General features: G+C 46.2%; 2 protein-coding genes and 1 long non-coding RNA gene across 7 annotated transcripts in view; 1 reads left to right on the plus strand and 2 right to left on the minus strand.

Moving 5' to 3' along the window:
• METAP1D (methionyl aminopeptidase type 1D, mitochondrial) overlaps positions 1–1,918 on the minus strand; it is a 100,707-nt gene extending 98,789 nt beyond the window's left edge. For all 4 annotated transcript variants that reach the window (XM_082209283.1, XM_082209282.1, XM_082209281.1 and 1 more), the window contains exon 1: positions 1,790–1,918. In XM_082209283.1, the coding sequence (XP_082065409.1) occupies positions 1,790–1,838 (49 nt within the window). In that variant the 5' untranslated portion in view covers positions 1,839–1,918. The remainder of the gene's footprint in view (positions 1–1,789) is intronic.
• Positions 1,913–12,329, plus strand: LOC309525284. 2 transcript variants are annotated; one of them, XR_014216133.1, is made up of 3 exons: positions 1,913–2,047; positions 5,659–5,774; positions 11,515–12,329. It is a non-coding gene; the product is annotated as an uncharacterized lncRNA (long non-coding RNA). The 2 variants fall into 2 exon arrangements; XR_014216134.1 differs by lacking the exon at positions 11,515–12,329 and adding an exon at positions 8,943–9,652.
• Positions 12,330–12,568: 239 nt separating this feature from the next.
• The window catches only part of HAT1 (histone acetyltransferase 1), a 30,450-nt gene continuing 24,355 nt past the window's right edge, over positions 12,569–18,663 (minus strand). Inside the window, exons 9-11 of the mRNA XM_082203180.1 lie at positions 17,663–17,814; positions 15,900–16,016; positions 12,569–12,957 (exon numbers count right to left, since the gene is read on the minus strand). Coding sequence (XP_082059306.1) covers positions 12,790–12,957; positions 15,900–16,016; positions 17,663–17,814 — 437 coding nt within the window. The 3' untranslated portion in view covers positions 12,569–12,789. The remainder of the gene's footprint in view (positions 12,958–15,899; positions 16,017–17,662; positions 17,815–18,663) is intronic.

Genomic DNA, 18,663 nt, shown 5'->3' on the forward strand with positions numbered 1-18,663 from the left:
TAAGCATGCATATAATTGTGTGGTGGCTTAAGTCCTGTTGATTTCAAAGAAATGTAGGAGTAGCTTTGTATGGACTGGGGCCCTGGTATTTAAAATTTACTGCACAATATGTCAGAACGTGTAAGAATTGCCCCTCATTTCAAAGGAATTATAGCTTAGCAGCTACTAGTAACGGCTGCTTGCTTTTGAATTTTTAAGGTGCTTTTCAGTATTTCTATTTCCACAAAGAGCCATTTGAATAAATTTCTTGCCATTATTTCTTTCTGAATTAGTTTTCATTACCCTGCCAGTGCAGTGCTCACAGTTGTTCAAGCTCCTTCTGCTCCACCCCCCAAAAAAAACCTGTTCACAATGTTAATACATAATTTGTCTGACTTAAACAAAATGCTATTCCCTGGCCTGCTAAAATCACAAATGATATATTTATCCAAATCCTATCTGCTTACTTTAAAGATGTGTCTAATCTTGTTATTTCTCCAATGTAATAAAGTGAAATATAAGCCATGGAGAGACTGTTTGCCCTAACCACACTAGACAAGCTGAAAAAAGCCTGGTTATGTCACTTCTCCTTATATTGGGAGCTGTCCACTTTAAGCAGTAATTTGACAGCTAGTCAAAGGCTATTTATGCACATCTTTGGTTTCTAATTTCAATAGACTCAAACATCAGCCACCAACAGGCTAACCACAACTGTATTTGTACAAGAACCCCAAGTAGGGACCATATTTGAGCGATAAGCACAATCCTTACCACCTTCAGCACCTCGGGCTGCCAGGCTCAACCAAGCACTGCATTAGGTAAGATGAACCAACCATCTGAGTACGGCAGCCTCATATATTCAGTTTATATGAAGGTATGCTAAATATGATAACTCACACCATCATTCCCTAGGAAGATACCGTCGCCAGCTTTGAAACAAGGCACTAAGTCTACAGAGAAAAGGTCATAATTCATATTTGTGTTGTTGATGCGATGGTCTGGACTGGAATATCATTTCTCTCTCCCCCCACCCTTCCACTTTCCAGTCAGATAAACTGGGAGTCCCAACCTGGGGCTTCACAGCACTGGTGCACATTCCTATACCTGCCTAAAAGGTAAAGCGGCCCCTGACCATTAGGTCCAGTCGTGGCCGACTCTGGGCTTGCGGCGCTCATCTCGCTTTACTGGCCAAGGGAGCCGGGGTACAGCTTCCGGGTCATGTGGCTAGCATGACGAAGCCGCTTCTGGCAAACCAGAGCAGCACACGGAAACGCCGTTTACCTTCCTGCCAGAGTGGTACCTATTTATCTACTTGCACTTTGACATGCTTTCAAACTGCTAGGTTGGCAGGAGCAGGGACCGAGCAACGGGAGCTCACCCCGTTGTGGGGATTTGAACCACTGACCTTCTGATCGGCAAGTCCTAGGCTCTGTGGTTTAACCCACAGCGCCACAGCGCCTGCCTACTCAGAAGTAAATCCTACCGAGTTCAGTGGCGCTCGCTTCCAGGCAAACTGGTACAGCGTTGCAGCCCAATACTTTTTTGAACCCGCGATGCAAAACGGCCAAGCGCCCTCTCACTTAACAGGGAGGGGAGGGGACAACGTACATGTATTTATTTATGGTGCACTTCAGAACGAAAGGCGGCTTTCCTCGGCATCTTTCCCCTGCCTGGGGTGCGCACGATGGAGAGAAGCGCGCGCAGTTCCTCTTCCCCTCAGTAGTATAGCCCGCAATTCCTCTCCCGCGCTTTCCCCCACACGCGGGGACACCCCCTTCAGGAACACCACAAGCGCGCAGAATTCACCTACCCCGGAACAGCCGCGGAAGCATGTCAACAAGGCTCCTGGGCGCCGCCATCTTGGACGGACGTGTTGGGTCACGTGGACGCGGAGAGCAAATATTCCCCCTCCCCGCTCCCCTCCGCTTCGCTTTTAAAGGTCAGGCGTCGACCTGGCCAGGAGAGGTCAAAGGCGCGCGCGCGGGCGGAGGTGGAACCCTCGGAACCTCCTCTGCGGGGCGCATGCGCACCTCTGTTCCTGTAGCTCAGCGGCAAAGGCAGGTCGCAGGTAGAGTTCAGCAAAGGTGTAGCGTTGCCACCTGTCCTGTTAATAATACCCCGTGTTTCAATGCAACCTCCTGCAGTTTTGTCCTGTATTTCAGCCCATTCCCCTGCCTAATCCTCTCCAAATGCATCATGCGTTCATGGGCATAGCCAAGATGGGGGGCGGGGGGCATATCCCCCCCCCCAAAAAATCAGGAAAAATCGATACAAATCTGAGATTCTGCCCTTCCCTTACAAAAGCTTGCCCCCACTAAAAAAAAAAATCCTGGCTACGCCCATGCATGTGTGTGAAAGATCATGCATTTAAGCTCTGGGTAGCCAAGCTCAGACAGATTTACAAATTCATGTGTGCCTGTGTGACAAATTCCAGAGGGGCTGTCCTGTTCGGCTGCAATAGATTGCAATGCATTGCTTTGAAAGACACTTCAACAAAAGATTTTTAAAAAATAATAATCGTGCCCGCACTCACTCTGTCCTGTATTTTCCCATAACAAAGGTGGTAACACTAGTATAAAAGTAGCCTGGCGCCCCTGTGAACAAATTAAAATTGCACAACTCTTGGAGTCAACCACAGAATTGTTTTATATGCCCTGCAAAAATCTATTCTATAGAATTGTAGAGTTGGAATTGTAGGGTTGTTGGAATTGTAGAGAGGGTGACCGCAGTGCCTGGAGACAATCAGGTTGTGTATCCGTAGCAGTGACCAGAGGAGGAATGACTGTTGGAGGGGCACAGAGAGGAGAAACACCATGGTGCAACTGTAGCCGGTGCCGTTTTTCTAGAAAAAGAGGTGCTTGAACTCACCATAAGCGCCTCCCTTGTTCTCTTATAATGGCAATGGCACCCACCTGAGAGGTGCCGGAACTGAGTTCTAGCGAGTTCTGACTGGGAGGAAAAAGCCTTGCCTGTAGCAGCGAAACTGGACACTTTCATCTGCCCCAGCTGCATCAAAACATGGCTCTCTGGTATCAGTCTCTACACAGCCACAGCAGGTGCTGCAGCTCTCTTAACAGTTTGACTTTTCCAATGAAGGCAAATCCTAAGACAAATGAATACCAGCAAAAGTTGGAAGGGACCATGAGGGTAATTCTAGGCCAACTCCCTGCAACGCATACCGTATTTTTCGCTCCATTGGACGCACCGGACCATAGGAGGGAGAAAACAGGGGAAAAAATTTTTTTCTTGTTCTCCCCCTCTAAAACAAGGTGCGTTCATTCACCAGAGCTTGTGGGGCTGGCGGTGGGGCGAAGCGCTGCTTTCCCCCACTGCCAGCCTCAAAGATCCCTGAAGCCTTTGGAGCACAGCGCCCCGCTGCCCTGCAGAGGTTTGCGCGCAGCCGTCCCCAAGCTGGAGCAGTGAGACGGAGCCCTCCATCTCGCTGTTCTGGCTTGGGAACAGCCTTGCTAGCTTCTGCAGGACAGCGGGGTGAAGGCACCTCACTGCCCTGCAGAGGTTTGCGCGCAGCCGTCCCCAAGCTGGAGCAGCGAGACGGAGCCCTCCATCTCGCTGTTCTGGCTTGGGAACAGCCTTGCTAGCTTCTGCAGGACAGCGGGGTGAAGGCACCTCACTGCCCTGCAGAGGTTTGCGCGCAGCCGTCCCCAAGCTGGAGCAGCGAGACGGAGCCCTCCATCTCGCTGTTCTGGCTTGGGAACAGCCTTGCTAGCTTCTGCAGGACAGCGGGGTGAAGGCACCCCGCTGCCCTGCAGAGGTTTGCGCGCAGCCGTCCCCAAGCTGGAGCAGCGAGACGGAGCCCTCCATCTCGCTGTTCTGGCTTGGGAACAGCTTTGCTAGCGTCTGCAGGACAGCGGGGTGAAGGCACCCCGCTGCCTTGCAGAGGTTTGCGCGCAGCCGTCCCCAAGCTGGAGCAGCGAGACGGAGCCCTCCATCTCGCTGTTCTGGCTTGGGAACAGCTTTGCTAGCGTCTGCAGGACAGCGGGGTGAAGGCACCTCACTGCCCTGCAGAGGTTTGCGCGCAGCCGTCCCCAAGCTGGAGCAGCGAGACGGAGCCCTCCATCTCGCTGTTCTGGCTTGGGAACAGCCTTGCTAGCTTCTGCAGGACAGTGGGGTGAAGGCACCCCGCTGCCCTGCAGAGGTTTGCGCGCAGCCGTCCCCAAGCTGGAGCAGCGAGACGGAGCCCTCCATCTCGCTGTTCTGGCTTGGGAACAGCTTTGCTAGCGTCTGCAGGACAGCGGGGTGAAGGCACCCCGCTGCCTTGCAGAGGTTTGCGCGCAGCCGTCCCCAAGCTGGAGCAGCGAGACGGAGCCCTCCATCTCGCTGTTCTGGCTTGGGAACAGCTTTGCTAGCGTCTGCAGGACAGCGGGGTGAAGGCACCCCGCTGCCCTGCAGAGGTTTGCGGGCAGCCGTCCCCAAGCTAGAGCAGCGAGACGGAGCGCTCCGCAGTGCTCCGTCTTCCTGTTCTGGCTTTGGGCTTAGCGGCGCAGCCTGCATTCGCTCTATAGGACGCACACACATTTCCCCTTAATTTTTGGAGGGGAAAATGTGCGTCCTATAGAACGAAAAATACAGTAATTTTTTTGCCCAGTATGGGTCTCAAATTCATGGCCCTGAGATTAAGAGTCTCATGCTCCACCGACTGAGATATGGTGAATGCCCTTCAACTTTGCCATTTCTTAAAAAAAAAAAAATTGTAAGGCACGGGTGTCAAACACAAGGCCCGCGGGCCGAATCCGGCCCGCCAGACCTCGTCATGTGGCCCGTGTAGCTGCCGCCGGCCTTCACCTTTTATTCTCGCTTTTTTTTTTTTTACACAAGAAAGCCGCCTCTTCAGCGCATGCGCGGCAGCCTACAAGCCAGAGAATGTCTGCCCTCTAGCAGCGCCGGCCGTTCTACACAGGAAACCTCCACTTTACATGCATTCAGCAAACCTCCACTTGTTTTTATATTGAGCGCATGCCATCCTGTGATGTGACAGATCCAACGGCTGCCTGAACCCTTCTCTCCTGTACTGTAAGTCCTACAGATACAACCGGCCCTTTGAGGGTGACCAAACTGCTGGTGCGGCCCCCAATGAATTTGAGTTAGACACCCCTGTTGTAAGGTAAAGGTAAAGGGACCCCTGATCATTAGGTCCAGTCGTGACCAACTCTGGGGTTGCGGCGCTCATCTCGCTTTATTGGCCGAGGGAGCCGGTGTACAGCTTCCGGGTCATGTGGCCAGCATGACTAAGCCGCTTCTGGCGAACCAGAGTAGCGCACGGAAACGCCGTTTACCTTCCCGCAGGAGCAGTACCTATTTATCTACTTGCACTTTGACGTGCTTTCGAACTGCTAGATTGGCAGGAGCAGAGACCGAGCAATGGGAGCTCACCCCGTTGTGGGGATTCGAACCGCCAACCTTCTGATCGGCAAGTCTTAGGTTCTGTGGTTTAACCCACAGTGCCACCCGGTTCCCCTTAAAAAAATACTGAAGTTATAGCTAATTCCTGCATGCAGGTGGGGATTTCCAGATCGTTGCATTAATTGGCAAAGAGAAGAAAGATCGGGTAACGAGTGATGCTTGTCTCAGAGACTTTTGATAGAACAGAATCCTATGGTTTAATAGAGTAATCTCCCCACTTTTTTGTTGTTTTGAAACATCCTTTACTTGATGTTCTAGGTACTTGGCTTCTCGGGGAAAACAGAAGGAGAACGACTTTCTTGAGGAAGGTTGAGTGTGATTTTGCAGAAAGATAAAATGAAACCTTGCCCCCCTGGTTTTGCAAGCAGAGATGTGTAAGTTCTCACATTTCTTAATGGCTCCATTGTGGCTGCTTGGCAGGAATCAATTTTCGACAATTATAATGCAGTCGTCTTCGTACCCAAATCAGAACACACTGCAGCTGCTGCTCTAGATGAGCTTTTCTTTGGCACACGCTCGCACGCCCCAAATCAGACTCATTGTTCCAGTTCAGGGGCACAAAAGTGAAAGTCTAAGCATATTTAAGTGAAAGGGGGGCGGGGAGAGGAGCCTAATTGAAGTCAGTGTGACTTACTTAGTAAAGTAGAAAACATCAGTTCTGATCATGCTGCGAAATATTTTACCACTGGCTCACAGCGTGTGTCCCATTTCATATTTCGTGTGCAGTCGGTTGGAGGCTGCATGCGCCTACATTGTTTGGTTCAGTTTATTAAGTTACTGAATTACACTGGGTAGTTTCTAGGAAGGAAAGGTCTTCAAGTCAGGGATTCTGTCATGGAATCCCAACAAACTTGCACCAAATGAACCTCTCCTATTGGTGAGCAGCGTTAGAAATTAGCCAGGTGCTAGGTGCATTTTCCTACTGGTGCAGGTTCATTTGCAACCACGTGGAGATTTCTGGATGCCAGAAGGGAGGCTGACATCTCCATCTGGCTGGCCACTCCAGCTGTCTCAAGCAGGTAAGCAGAAGAGCTTATTTATTGCATTTATATCCCACCCTTTTCTCCAAGGAGTACATGATTCACCCCTCTCCTCAATTAAGCCCTACAACAGGCATCCCCAAACTCGGCCCTCCAGCTGTTTTGTGACTACAACTCCCATCATCCATAACTACCAGGACCAGTGGTCAGGGATGATGGGAATTGTAGTCCCCAAATAGCTAGACAGCCGAGTTTGGGGATGCCTGCCCTACAATGACCCTGTGAGGACGTTAAGAGGCTGTGACTGGCTCAAGGTCACCCAGTGATCTTCATGACTGAGTGAGGATTTGAACCCTGATCTCCCAGGTCTGAGTCCCACAGTCTATCACTACACTACCCTGGCTTCCTAGAATATTTCTGCTATGGGGCAGCTATACAGTGGTACCTCGGGTTACATACACTTCAGGTTACAGACGCTTCAGGTTACAGACTCCGCTAACCCAGAAATAGTACTTCGGGTTAAGAACTTTGCTTCAGGATGAGAACAGAAATTGCATGCCAGCGGTGCGGCGACAGTGGGAGGCCCCATTAGCTAACATGGTACCTCAGGTTAAGAACCGTTTCAGGTTAAGAACGGACCTCCAGAATGAATTACGTTCTTAACCCAAGGTACCATTGTATAAATTAAGTAGGTAAATAAATAAATATAGGGGAAAGCGAAATGCCACTTAGAGAAAGATCTGAAATATTTTCCTTGAAGCTTGAATTTGTTTTATTCTGGATTGTTTTATTTGATTTTTTAATGTGTTGCAAACCATTATGAAATTTTTATTCCTTCAAAATATAAAGTGGCACAGAAATGAAATGAACAGCAACAACAATCAATTTCCCCGGGGGGGGGGGAGGCGCCTAAGCATTCCACTGTGGCGACTGTAACCTTGGTTTAAGGTGCCATTTGGCAATTACCATATTTTTCGCTCTATAGGACGCAGCGGACCATAGGAGGGGGAGAACAGGGGGGGGAAATTCTCCCCCTCTCTGCTCAGCGCCCCTTCAGCGAAGCGGCTGGAGAAACAGAGCCCCTTCCATTTCTCCTCCCGCTTCGCTGAAGGGGCGCTGCGCAGAGAGGGAATTCCTGCTGCGCTCCAAAGGCTTGCGGATAGCTGCCTGAAGCCCCCGGAGTGCAGCAGGAGTTCCCTGTGCTCCAGGGGCTTCAGGCGGCTTCAGTGAAAGCAACGTGAAGCCTCCGGAGCGCGGGGGGAGCTTTCCCTCTGCACTTTGGAGACTTCGTGTTGCTATCGCTGAAGCCAAGGAGCCTGCATTCGCTCCATAAGACTCACACACATTTCCCCTTAATTTTTGAAGGGGGAAAAGTGCATCTTATAGAGCAAAAACTATGTATCTTAGTTTCCAACACCGTTGATGAGGGAATGGCTGTCTGCACAGAGGAAACACATCATAGAATCATAGAGTTGGAAGAGACCACAAGGGCCATCGAGTCCAACCCCCTGCCAAGCAGGAAACACCATCAGAGCACTCCTGACATATGGTTGTCAAGCCTCTGCTTAAAGACCTCCAAAGTAGGAGACTCCACCACACTCCTTGGCAGCAAATTCCACTGTCGAACAGCTCTTACTGTCAGGAAGTTCTTCCTAATGTTTAGGTGGAATCTTCTTTCTTGTAGTTTGGATCCATTGCTCCGTGTCCGCTTCTCTGGAGCAGCAGAAAACAACCTTTCTCCCTCCTCTATGTGGCTTTCATTGTGTGAGATGCTTTGAATTGCTTTTAGTAAGCAAAGCAAAGCAAAGCAGATGCTAAGGGTGGGGAAACGTTGGAGGAAAAAAGATGTATGTGGGTTGCCAAGCACTCCTTATGCAAGTCTGGAGAACCCTGTCTCATCATTATTTGCTGAACTTACCATTTTGGTCAGGTTCTTTGTATGGAAGGGGCAGAGTGCCATGGACCTCCCTTTATTTTAGTCAAGTGCAACTAGTGGTATTCAATAGCTCAGTTGGTTAGAGCGTGGTGCTGATAACACCAAGGTTGCAGGATCGATCCTTGTATGGGACAACTGCATATTTCTGCATTGTACCTACGGGACCGCCTCTCCCAGTATACCCCAGAGAGACGCTCAAGGTCCATAAATAGCAACACCCTAGAGGTCCCTGGCCCTAAGGAAGTTAGATTGGCTTCAACCAGAGCCAGGGCCTTTTCAACACTGGCTCCGGCCTGGTGCAACGCTCTGCCTCATGAGACCAGGGCCCTGCAGGATCTGATTTCTTTCCGCAGGGCCTGTAAGACAGAGTTGTTCCGCCTGGCCTTTGGCTTGGAATCAGCCCGATCCCCTCCCCCTCTTTCCTTTCCCTTTTTCCTTTCTCCTCCTGTGATGAGGCTGCATTTTAATATTTTAATGTTTCACTATTTTAATTGTTGTATTTTAATCTTGTTTTTAAGTTGTATTCATTCAACTTGTTTTTATTATTGCTTGTTAGCCGCCCTGAGCCCGGCCTTGGCTGGGGAGGGCGGGGTATAAATAAAAAAATATTATTATTATTATTGCAGGAGGTTGGACTAGAGGATCCTCAGGGTTCCTTCCAACTCTACAATTCTATGATTTCTAATATCATCTTCCACTGTTTCTTCAAGAGTATTTCACTTCTCATTCATGCAGCCCTTCTGCTTTTTAAACATACTGCCCCACCTTTTTCTTTTCACTTAGTCAATACATTTTAGTTTTGATTGCCCCCTCCACCTCCGTGAAAAATGCTTAATAATCAGAGTTCCCCTCCCCCCAAAAAAGCAACTGCCCAGTGGGTGGGGAGTTTAAAAACTAGACATTTGCTTATTGCAATGTGCTTGGAACAAAAGTGGCAGATGCTGAATCTCCCCCCCCCCTCCCTTTCCATTGAACCAGATTTCATTTATGTTTGCTCTAATCTACTCTAACGGTGCAGAGCAGACTTAACCAGAGCACATTCTTCGTATTTGAGGCACGTTAACTGCATTACATTTCCCCTGATCGCCAGCAGAAGAAAAGATCCAGCTGCTGCGGGAACAGACAGCCCACAGCCCTGCTCTCTTTGCTGTCACCCAGACTTTCTCTCCGTCTTCTCTCCTGTCCCCAGAGCTCCCTGAGCACTCCTACCCCAAGACAATGGCCATGGTACACGTAGGAAATAGTGTCAAGGCCCAGGCCTCTGTCACTGGATAATCGATTCCATTAAAAAAGATGATCTTCACTGGAACTAGATGCAAATCAATTGTCCCCCTTCCCAAAGAAAAAAACCAAGCTTCCCAGTAGTTTGTAATGCAGTGGTACCTCTGGTTACCTACTTACTGTATTTTTCGCTCTATAACATGCCCACCCAACCATAACACGCACATAGTTTTTAGAGGAGGAAAACAAGAAAAAAAATATTCTAAATGAAACAGCGGATGTATGATTTTTGTGGTTCATGCTGTGGCCACAGACATGTGATCTGACGGTGAGTTTGGGGTAGCCCAATGCAAAAATCCTGAGGATCCATGTGGATCCATGCTTTGTAACCACGTTTTTGCACCACTGCGGCCCCAGGCAACAGTGGGTGCGTGATTTTTTTGGTGCAAGCTGTAGCCATGGACATGCTATGTGATCTGATGGTGAATTTGGGGTGACCCAGTGCAAAAATCCTGAGGATCCATGTGGATCCGTGCTTTGTAACCACGTTTTAAGTGGGGAGGGAAAGAAAAGCACTCAAGGGACAAAGGACAAGCGTGGGGTGGGTGGAGAAGGATGCTGTTAATAATGCAGAAGAGGGGTATAAGAGGAGAAGGCTCCTCTCCTCTCCCGCTTTGCTCCTTTAAAGCAAGCAGGCTCTCTGTCCCTCTCTCCTCCCCACTCAGCAGCTCTTCTCCCGCTTTGCTGTTTCAAAGCGAGCCACGGAGGAGGGAAGGAAGGGGAACCATGGATCCTCTGCTCACGACTGCAGCAGATCCCCCCACCATCTGTAGGCATTCGCTCCATAACACGCACAGACATTTCCCCTTAGTTTATAGGAGGAAAAAAGTGAGTGTTATGGTGCAAAAAATACAGTAATTCGTTCCGGAGGTCCGTTCTTAATCTGAAATGGTTCTTAACCTGAAGCACCACTTTAGCTAATGGGGCCTCCTGCTGCTGCTGTGCCGCCGCCGCGCGATTTCTGTTCTCATCCTTAAGCAAAGTTCTTAACCCGAGGTACTATTTCTGGGTTAGCGGAGTCTGTAACCTGAAGCGTATGTAACCTGAGGTACCACTGTATTTCAAAAATGTGCAAAAGCTTCATTGCGGTTGGGTAGAGCTGTAGCTGCTTAGAACATATGCATGCAGAAATATGCGAAATAACTCAGCAAGTATTAGAAGTCACCCCAGAACTGGCCCTACGAAACATCTTCCAAGATAATAATGCCCACTCACATCATAATGAGCTTATAACTATGCAGAGCTAGTTATATGGTACTCGGGATCCAAGCCAGTATCAATGCCAATTCTACGAACCATGTGTCTTGTGTCATCACCAGATACATGAACAGCCATCTCAGTTTTGAGTGCTGCTGCTTATGTTGCCAAAACAGCACCACCCATGCCAAGAGGGAGGATGTGTCAGCAGACTTGGGAGAGCCCCAGGATTTGCAGATGGTTGCACAGGTCTTTAGGGGAGGCGGTGAAACAAAGGAGGGGGAAAACTCAAAACAGCCCAACTGAAGACTGAGCTTTTTTTTTTGGGTGGCGGCTGTGGGTTAAACCACAGAGCCTATGACTTGCCGATCAGAAGGTTGGCGGTTCGAATCCCTGCGACGGGGTGAGCTCCCGTTGCTCAGTCCCTGCTCCTGCCAACCTAGCAGTTCGAAAGCACGTCAAAGTGAAAGTAGATAAATAGGTACCGCTCCAGCCGGAAGGTAAACAGCGTTTCCGTGCGCTGCTCTGGTTCACCAGAAGCGGCTTAGGCATGCTGGCCACATGACCCGGAAGCTGTACGCCGGCTCCCTCAGCCAATAAAGCGAGATGAGCACCGCAACTCCAGAGTCGGTCACGACTGGACCTAATGGTCAGGGGTCTCTTTACCTTTAAGAAACAGGAAAGTTAACCTGAACTATGCACTGCAACCTGTTTTTGCAGCTTCCACTCAAGAGACGGAATCCGCATTGAATAGCACAAGGATTTAGAGAAAGTGGATCTACTCTAGCAAATCTTGGGAAAGAGGAAATATGAAGAACACACACATTGCACTGAAGTTGGAGTTGCAGCCCTGCTTATTAAGTCTACATCACTCACTCATGACTGTCTTAGGATGTGACCTGGACTCTGTGTTTTGGAGACTTATTGGTAGGAAAAAAAGGACACAGCCCAATCTGTGTCCTCAGCACTGCCAGTACTACTGTCTGTCTTAAATGCAGCTCCTTGGGACTAAGGAAAAGAAGGCAGAATCAATGAAAGGTCACGCTTTTTGCAGAGAAGCCCTTTTGTGATGTTTTCTTCAAGGAGAAGTCAGCAAGGCAAAGTGTTGTAGCATAATTTCCATCTAGGCCCGAGCATTCCTGCTCCTCATAGAGGGCAGGAGAACTTAATCCAGTGAGCAAGAGAAGAGGACAGCAAAACAAGTTATCATCTTTAAAGGTGTGCCAAACAGGTTTTTTTTTAAGACCATGCACACACACATACACAATGTACTGTTCTAATGATTTCTCATGGTTTTCATTGATCTTATATAAGCCTCTCTGGGAGACTTGTTGGCTGAAAGGCAGGATAAAAATCGTTTAACTAAATGGTCATTCATGGTGTATTGATAGCTGGAGTTGTTGCAGTCTCAGTACTATAAAATGACATTTGTAAGTAAAAGATAAAGTCACTGCCAGAATAAAGTTCAGAACTCCGCTTTGCAATGCTTGTTTATATATAGCAGATACAATGCTAGAGCTCAAAACAGATTTGGGATGTGTCAGACTTCCCATCTAATTTGGGTTAGGAGGAAACTTATTTTCATCATTTTGTATCCACAAAAATATATATTCAAGCTATGCTTTATTTTCCCCACCTTTCAACCAAATATCTTTATATTCTTTTTCAGCGTGCACTGATGTTTATGCAATTGTACTTTGAGATGGTACTGCTTCACCTTAATTAGTAAGCCTAACATTTCAAGTACTAAAGAAAAACTCAGACCACACTGCAATTAGTGCATTTCAGTCTACTTTATTTCAGCAAAGTGCCCCAAAATCTAAGTACAGCTTTTTAAAATCTACAACACAAAAATAGAAAATATTGAAAACGCACAGAAAACCAGTCATCTTGGAAGTGATTAGGATGTCACAAGAAATTTTGCAGTGAAGCAGTGATCATGATGTATTTCACAACACAATGTACGGAAATCTGCACGCTTCCTGTAGAGATTCCTCAGGCCTGAGCAAGCCGTTCTAGGACTCTTCGATAATCCGAAACAAGCTGCTGGAAGGTTTCTTCTAACTGTTTGTGTTGCAAATTTATGTCTATTTGGTTCAACTGGTTGGTCAACTCTTCTGGTCTCAAACATCTTCTCATCTTAGCAATCTCTCTCTGCTTTTTCTACAAAAGAACCAGGCAAAAATAAATTTACACACATGAGCAGCAATTGCTACACGCTGCTCCTTATAAGGCTAAATTGCTATTTAAAAGTAACCGGGAAAACATTCCGGGTTAAACAAGGTCTCAGGAACAGATCTTTCAGAAAACCCTGTTGTGTTCATATGCTCCTTGAAATTAAGACTTGCCCCGAAATTCCAAATGACTGGTCAACCCCTTCAATTTTTATGTTTTTACTGTACGTTGACTGTATAGGGCAGTGATGGCCAAACTTGGCCCCCCAGATGTTTTGGGACTACAATTCCCATCATCCCTGACCACTAGTCCTGTTAGCTAGGGATGATGGGAGTTGTAGTCCCAAAACAGCTGGAGGGCCAAGTTTGGCCATTACTGGTCTAGGGTAAAAGCCCCTGCTTTTCATCTGCAAAAGGTACAATCCAAAAACAGGCAGATATGAGCACATCCAATTCCTTTGCTTTCAATGGGATTTAATCATGGCTATGGTTTGGTTCGGCTCCTACAAAAGATGTAACACAACTTTTCTGTGTTGAACCAGTGATGCATCAAATCTAGAGATCACAGATCAAAATGGTTAAAGCGCCGAGTGGTAGCACAGGATGCTAACAGATTCCCCCCCCCCCTTTTGTCTTTCCCTCTCAGTCTCCTTGAATGTTACATTTCATCGGGTGCTCTTTTCTAGTTTAATTATTTGATCATTTTAAACCACATGCTGTGTCTTTTTTTAAAACGCTGAAGGTACTCTTTACTTACAGAGGCCCTACATTGTATCCCTGTAATATAAAGGAACATTTAACAACGCGGAATCTCTCTCAAAATATCAGGAGTATAAAATTAGGGCCACACTGACCAGAAAACTGACCAAGCGATGGATGTGAGGCTTTTTAACACAACCTTGTAAATAAGCCTACAAAAGTTACTAGCCTGTTTACCACCTCTGGCAGTCATTTTAGTTTATGTACAGGGCACAAAGCACTCTCCTTCACTACCCCACTCATCCACCTGCATGAAATTACCTGTCTCCAATGGCTACAAGGCTATATTAACCCTTTCCCTTCCTGCTCTTTTCCCACACAAAAATCCACACCTCAAGCTGCTTTCTCATTCATGGAAGATAAAATAGTTCCATATCCTCCCACAAGGGGAGAAAAGGGTGATTTGGAAGGATCTACCGTCATTCATCCACAAACCGAAAAGCTCTTTCAGCTTTTTGGTTTAAAAGAGACAGTTCATATTATGTGGTTATTATGAATGGATTAGTAACTGTTACATGAGATTTTTGGGAACAGAAGGTTGGAAATGATTTTTACCTACATGGAAATTAGTATTATTAATAAAAATTTATTATTTATACCCCACCTATCTGGCTGGGTTTATATAACTGGCTTATTTCAAAGTGCAATGGTTCTAAGCCATACTGCAAAACATGCAGTATAATCCTCCAGTTTCAGACCACCCCCGTGTAATGAGTTACTGTAGAATTCTATCCAATATTATGACAAACAATGCTTCTTGTTTTTAGTGAAACAACTTGCTCAGAGGACTGATGCTGAGCATACAAAGACAGCCTATTTTCCTACAAAAAAACCACTTAACTGTTGCTAGTCAAGATGCAAAATCACTGCAGCTTCCCACACATGCAGTGGGGCTTTTCAGCTTTCCTCTTCTAGCAACTCTACTTCTCAAACTCTCCTGAAGACTGGGGGGCCCATTGGAGCTGTAAGGCATTTTAAGGGACTGCTGTTAGGAAAGCCAGACACAAACATCCCATGTGCAGCATCTCAAATGCTTTGTGCATGAGCCTCTAAATACTGGCCATTGACTGATTTTTTATTTTGCTTTTGTCTAGTTTATTCCTTTTACTAGGGAAATCTGTTTAGAACCCTCATAGAACTCTTGTCCACATACTCTCTGAAAGGGAAGTTCCTTTACAGTGGTTCCTTGGTTGTCCGCTTGACTCACAAAACCATTCAAAAACCAAGGCTGTAGGAGCTTCCGATTGGCTGCAGGAGCTCCCTGCACTCAATCGGAAGCTGCATTGGGCGTTCAGCTTCTGAAAAACGTTTGCAAACCGGCACACTCGCTTCCAGGTTTGCGGCGTTTGGGAGCTGATGTGTTCGGGAGCCAAGCTGTTTGACTACCAAGGTACCACTGTATTTAAATGTATTTGGTATATGCTACTGTTACCATTAAAAGGGACGCGGGTGGTGCTGTGGGTTAAACTACAGAGCCTAGGACTTGCCGATCAGAAGGTCGGCGGTTCGAATCCCCGCGACAGGGTGAGCTCCCATTGCTCAGTCCCTGCTCCTGCCAACCTAGCAGTTCGAAAGCACGTCAAAGTGCAAGTAGATAAATAGGCAAATGGGAAGGTAAACGGCGTTTCCGTGTGCTGCTCTGGTTCGCCAGAAGCGGCCTAGTCATGCTGGCCACATGACCCGGAAGCTGTATGCCAGCTGTATGCCAGCTTCGGCCAATAAAGCAAGATGAGTGCCGCAACCCCAGAGTCAGTCACGACTGGACCTAATGGTCGGGGTCCCTTTACCTTTACCATTACATGTCTAATGTTGCAAGAAGCAAGAGATCAGAAATCAAACTCAAAGGGCTGCATTTTTCTAATGAGCCCCACCAGCATACCCACCTATCCTCCTCAATTTTCCTCCAGAAGGTTGGGAGGACCCTTATAACATATTTAGGGAGTGTGCAGGGGGGAAGAACGTCCCATTCTGCAAGCAGAAATCCTTGCACTGACGAAACAATTATCTTAGCACTGCATTTTATTGAGACTATGTAAAGTACTCTGCGTCTTTGTATCTGAGACAAAGCTTTAAAGAGGTGCATTAAAGGAAAGATAATTATGCACGAAAGTTTTGGCATAAACAGTTTACAATGAAAACAACTTTAAAATATCCATGTAAGTTAAAAGCCACCTTGTAAGGGCCCATCAGTCTTCTTTTTACATCCAATCTGTAGCTTCTGGATTGTTCTGCATTACCCATGTCTGTCGCGTGCAGCCGGAGAATTTCATACACCCGTCTTGTATGTTGCTTAAAAACAAGGGGAATGGCATATGAATCAAGACCAAGAAGTGTCACTATACAAGGTTTAGAGAAACGATTTCAAGGTTGTGTAGCCTATCTTCTATCTTTAAACCCTGACACATGTAACTCCTAATCACTCCTCTGAGTAATATGCTTTAGAACTGTACTTTAAAAACATTTATCAATTGTCTCACCTGGAGACCTTCAAATGTAGCTTTGAATCTGACACCCTACTCCTTTCCATTCGTTTATAAACAACCATTCATATAAACTTTGCTGACTTGGAGGAAAGCTATATATTCATCCTTGGTTTCTTCTTTATAAGGATCCGGTTCTTATAAATGTTTCTCACTGGTCAGAAATTCTAATTACCTCTCAGTTCATGCTTGGCTATCAACATCATTCTTTTGTGCTCAACCAAAGAACCAAATAGTATCAAACATGTGGGAAATGCTTGCTTCATTCCTTGGCACATACTGCGATTGTATCTTGCTGTTATTTGTCCATAATATTACCCCAGTCCTGTTTTATAACTCCTACTGCTTTTACCAGATTTTTTTAAAAAATCAAGTTTAATAATACTTTTTCGTTTCAAGGCGAAAACTGAGTTGTTCCAAAGGCAATCCATGAACACACCAAGGTTTTTATCCAACTAAGTCATTGCACACATGGAACGACTTCTGCAAGGGCAATGGAACTCTATGTGCCCCCTGTACTACCCTCAAATAGTTCTAAGACTTTTATCCCTAGAAAATTGTCCTAAATTCCCCTAATACAGTACTGAACTTTACCACCAGTAGTGCCTTGTTGCAATGGATCAAATACACTGGGTTGCATCCAATGGGGTTTTTATAGTATAGTATAGTATAGTATAGTGTATTTTAAAATGGGGTTTCAGAGTTTTTAGGGGTTTTTGAATGTTTTATGTAGTTTTTCAATTTCATTGTTCTGTATGGGACAATGACAATAAAGATATCTATCATCTATCTATCTATCTATCTATCTATCTATCATCTATCTGTCTATCTATCTAATGCTAGTTCTACGCAGTACAGAACCATTGGAATTAATGGACCTAAGTCTTTCCTAAGAGTAGGGCTCACCTTGGATACAACCCACTGGCTGTACAAAACTTCATTTAGTCAACAGAAGCCAGAGCTCAACGACAGACTGAAGTTTGTTCCTGGCAGCCAAAATACAATGGTGTGACTTATGCAAGCCATGCGATATCTTCTAGAAATGGTGGCTGGGATTCAAAAACCTACCTAAGTCTATTGGTTCTTTGGGAACTCAGGCACTAAAAGGAGATTTGTTTCACTTACAATTGTTCTGAATTAGACATAGGATTGAACATTGAGTACAATGCTGCCCTTTCATGAAGGAGTCCACCAATGAAGAGGTGGGGAGCAGTTTTCAACAACATTCTCCTCTTGTAGCCTCCCTCCCACCTGCTCTTCTACGGCAGATTTTTTTGGGGGGGTGGGGGCACAGTGGACTGCCAGGGCGAATCAGGGAAAACGCCCTCTCCCATGAATGCAACCTCTATTAGGTCAAGAACCTGTCTTTGAACAGAAGGACCCATCTTGTTTGTGGAAAGACAATGCCCACAGGGATGATCATCACATCAATACAATATTTTAAGCATCGTGTACCTTATTCACTTTCAGCTTTTGTTGAGCTTCTGTTACCATATCTTGACTGAAGCCTTGCTTGAGCTTCTCTGGAGAAAAGCAAGGTAAATCCTGACACAGTTTGACTAATACAAAATCTCGTAGTTTCACATAATTTTCAGACGGATCTTCGGCTAAAAGAACAAAGGAGAAGTGTTTTGTAATTTGCTTTTCCTGTCCATAAATCTCTGTCGTTTTGGCATGGTAATACCACAAACTTTATGTTCTGTTTTTTAGTATAACTGAAATCCTTTGTTTATTAGGAGCTACCCCACATTTTCTTCAAAAAATTGCTTTGCACATGTTAACTACCGTAAAGTTACCACAATTTTCAAAAGTCCATGGTTTAGCTTTTGTAAAATAAGGGGTTCTCAGTAATTGGCTAATTGGGAACCACTGGGCTAGGGAATTAGAAAAGGGAGCACTGAATGCCCCCGGCTCTAAACAATGTTTAAGATCTTTGCAAATTTATGTGAACTAGGCTTACCAAATTAGCTGTCATATGAAATCATTAAAAGGTCTAATTCACCAAGTAACAAACTCATGAAAAGCACATCAGCGGGCTAACTATTTCAATCTCACCTTAAAGCAACTACTATTTTGTAAATCTGACTACCTTGTAAATCCACTCAGCTTGCTGCCCCCTTCGCATAGCTGCCGTATAACTCTGAATGCCATCTCACTTTCATAATTTCCTGTCCCGCTCCTGACTGTCCAACCCAATTTCCCCTTAACAGCAGCAACGCTAAATGGATGAAAAAGAGAAATTCATCTCTCCATACCTTTCAAGCTCCCTGTCGAAAAGAGCATGCACCCTAGCAAATTATTCCACAGGGCAATTTGAAGTCTGCTTCAGAGCAGTTTTACTGGAGAAAAAATACACACCATGCTCCATGCATTGATGCAGAAGCCTGCTGTCTGCCATCGTATGGCCTACTTATATTTCTATGCACTGTCAAGGATGAGAAGCTGTAAATACTCCT

The sequence above is a fragment of the Podarcis vaucheri genome, assembly GCF_965113315.1.
Source record: "Podarcis vaucheri genome assembly, chromosome: 1".
Taxonomy (NCBI): Eukaryota; Metazoa; Chordata; class Lepidosauria; order Squamata; family Lacertidae; genus Podarcis; species Podarcis vaucheri.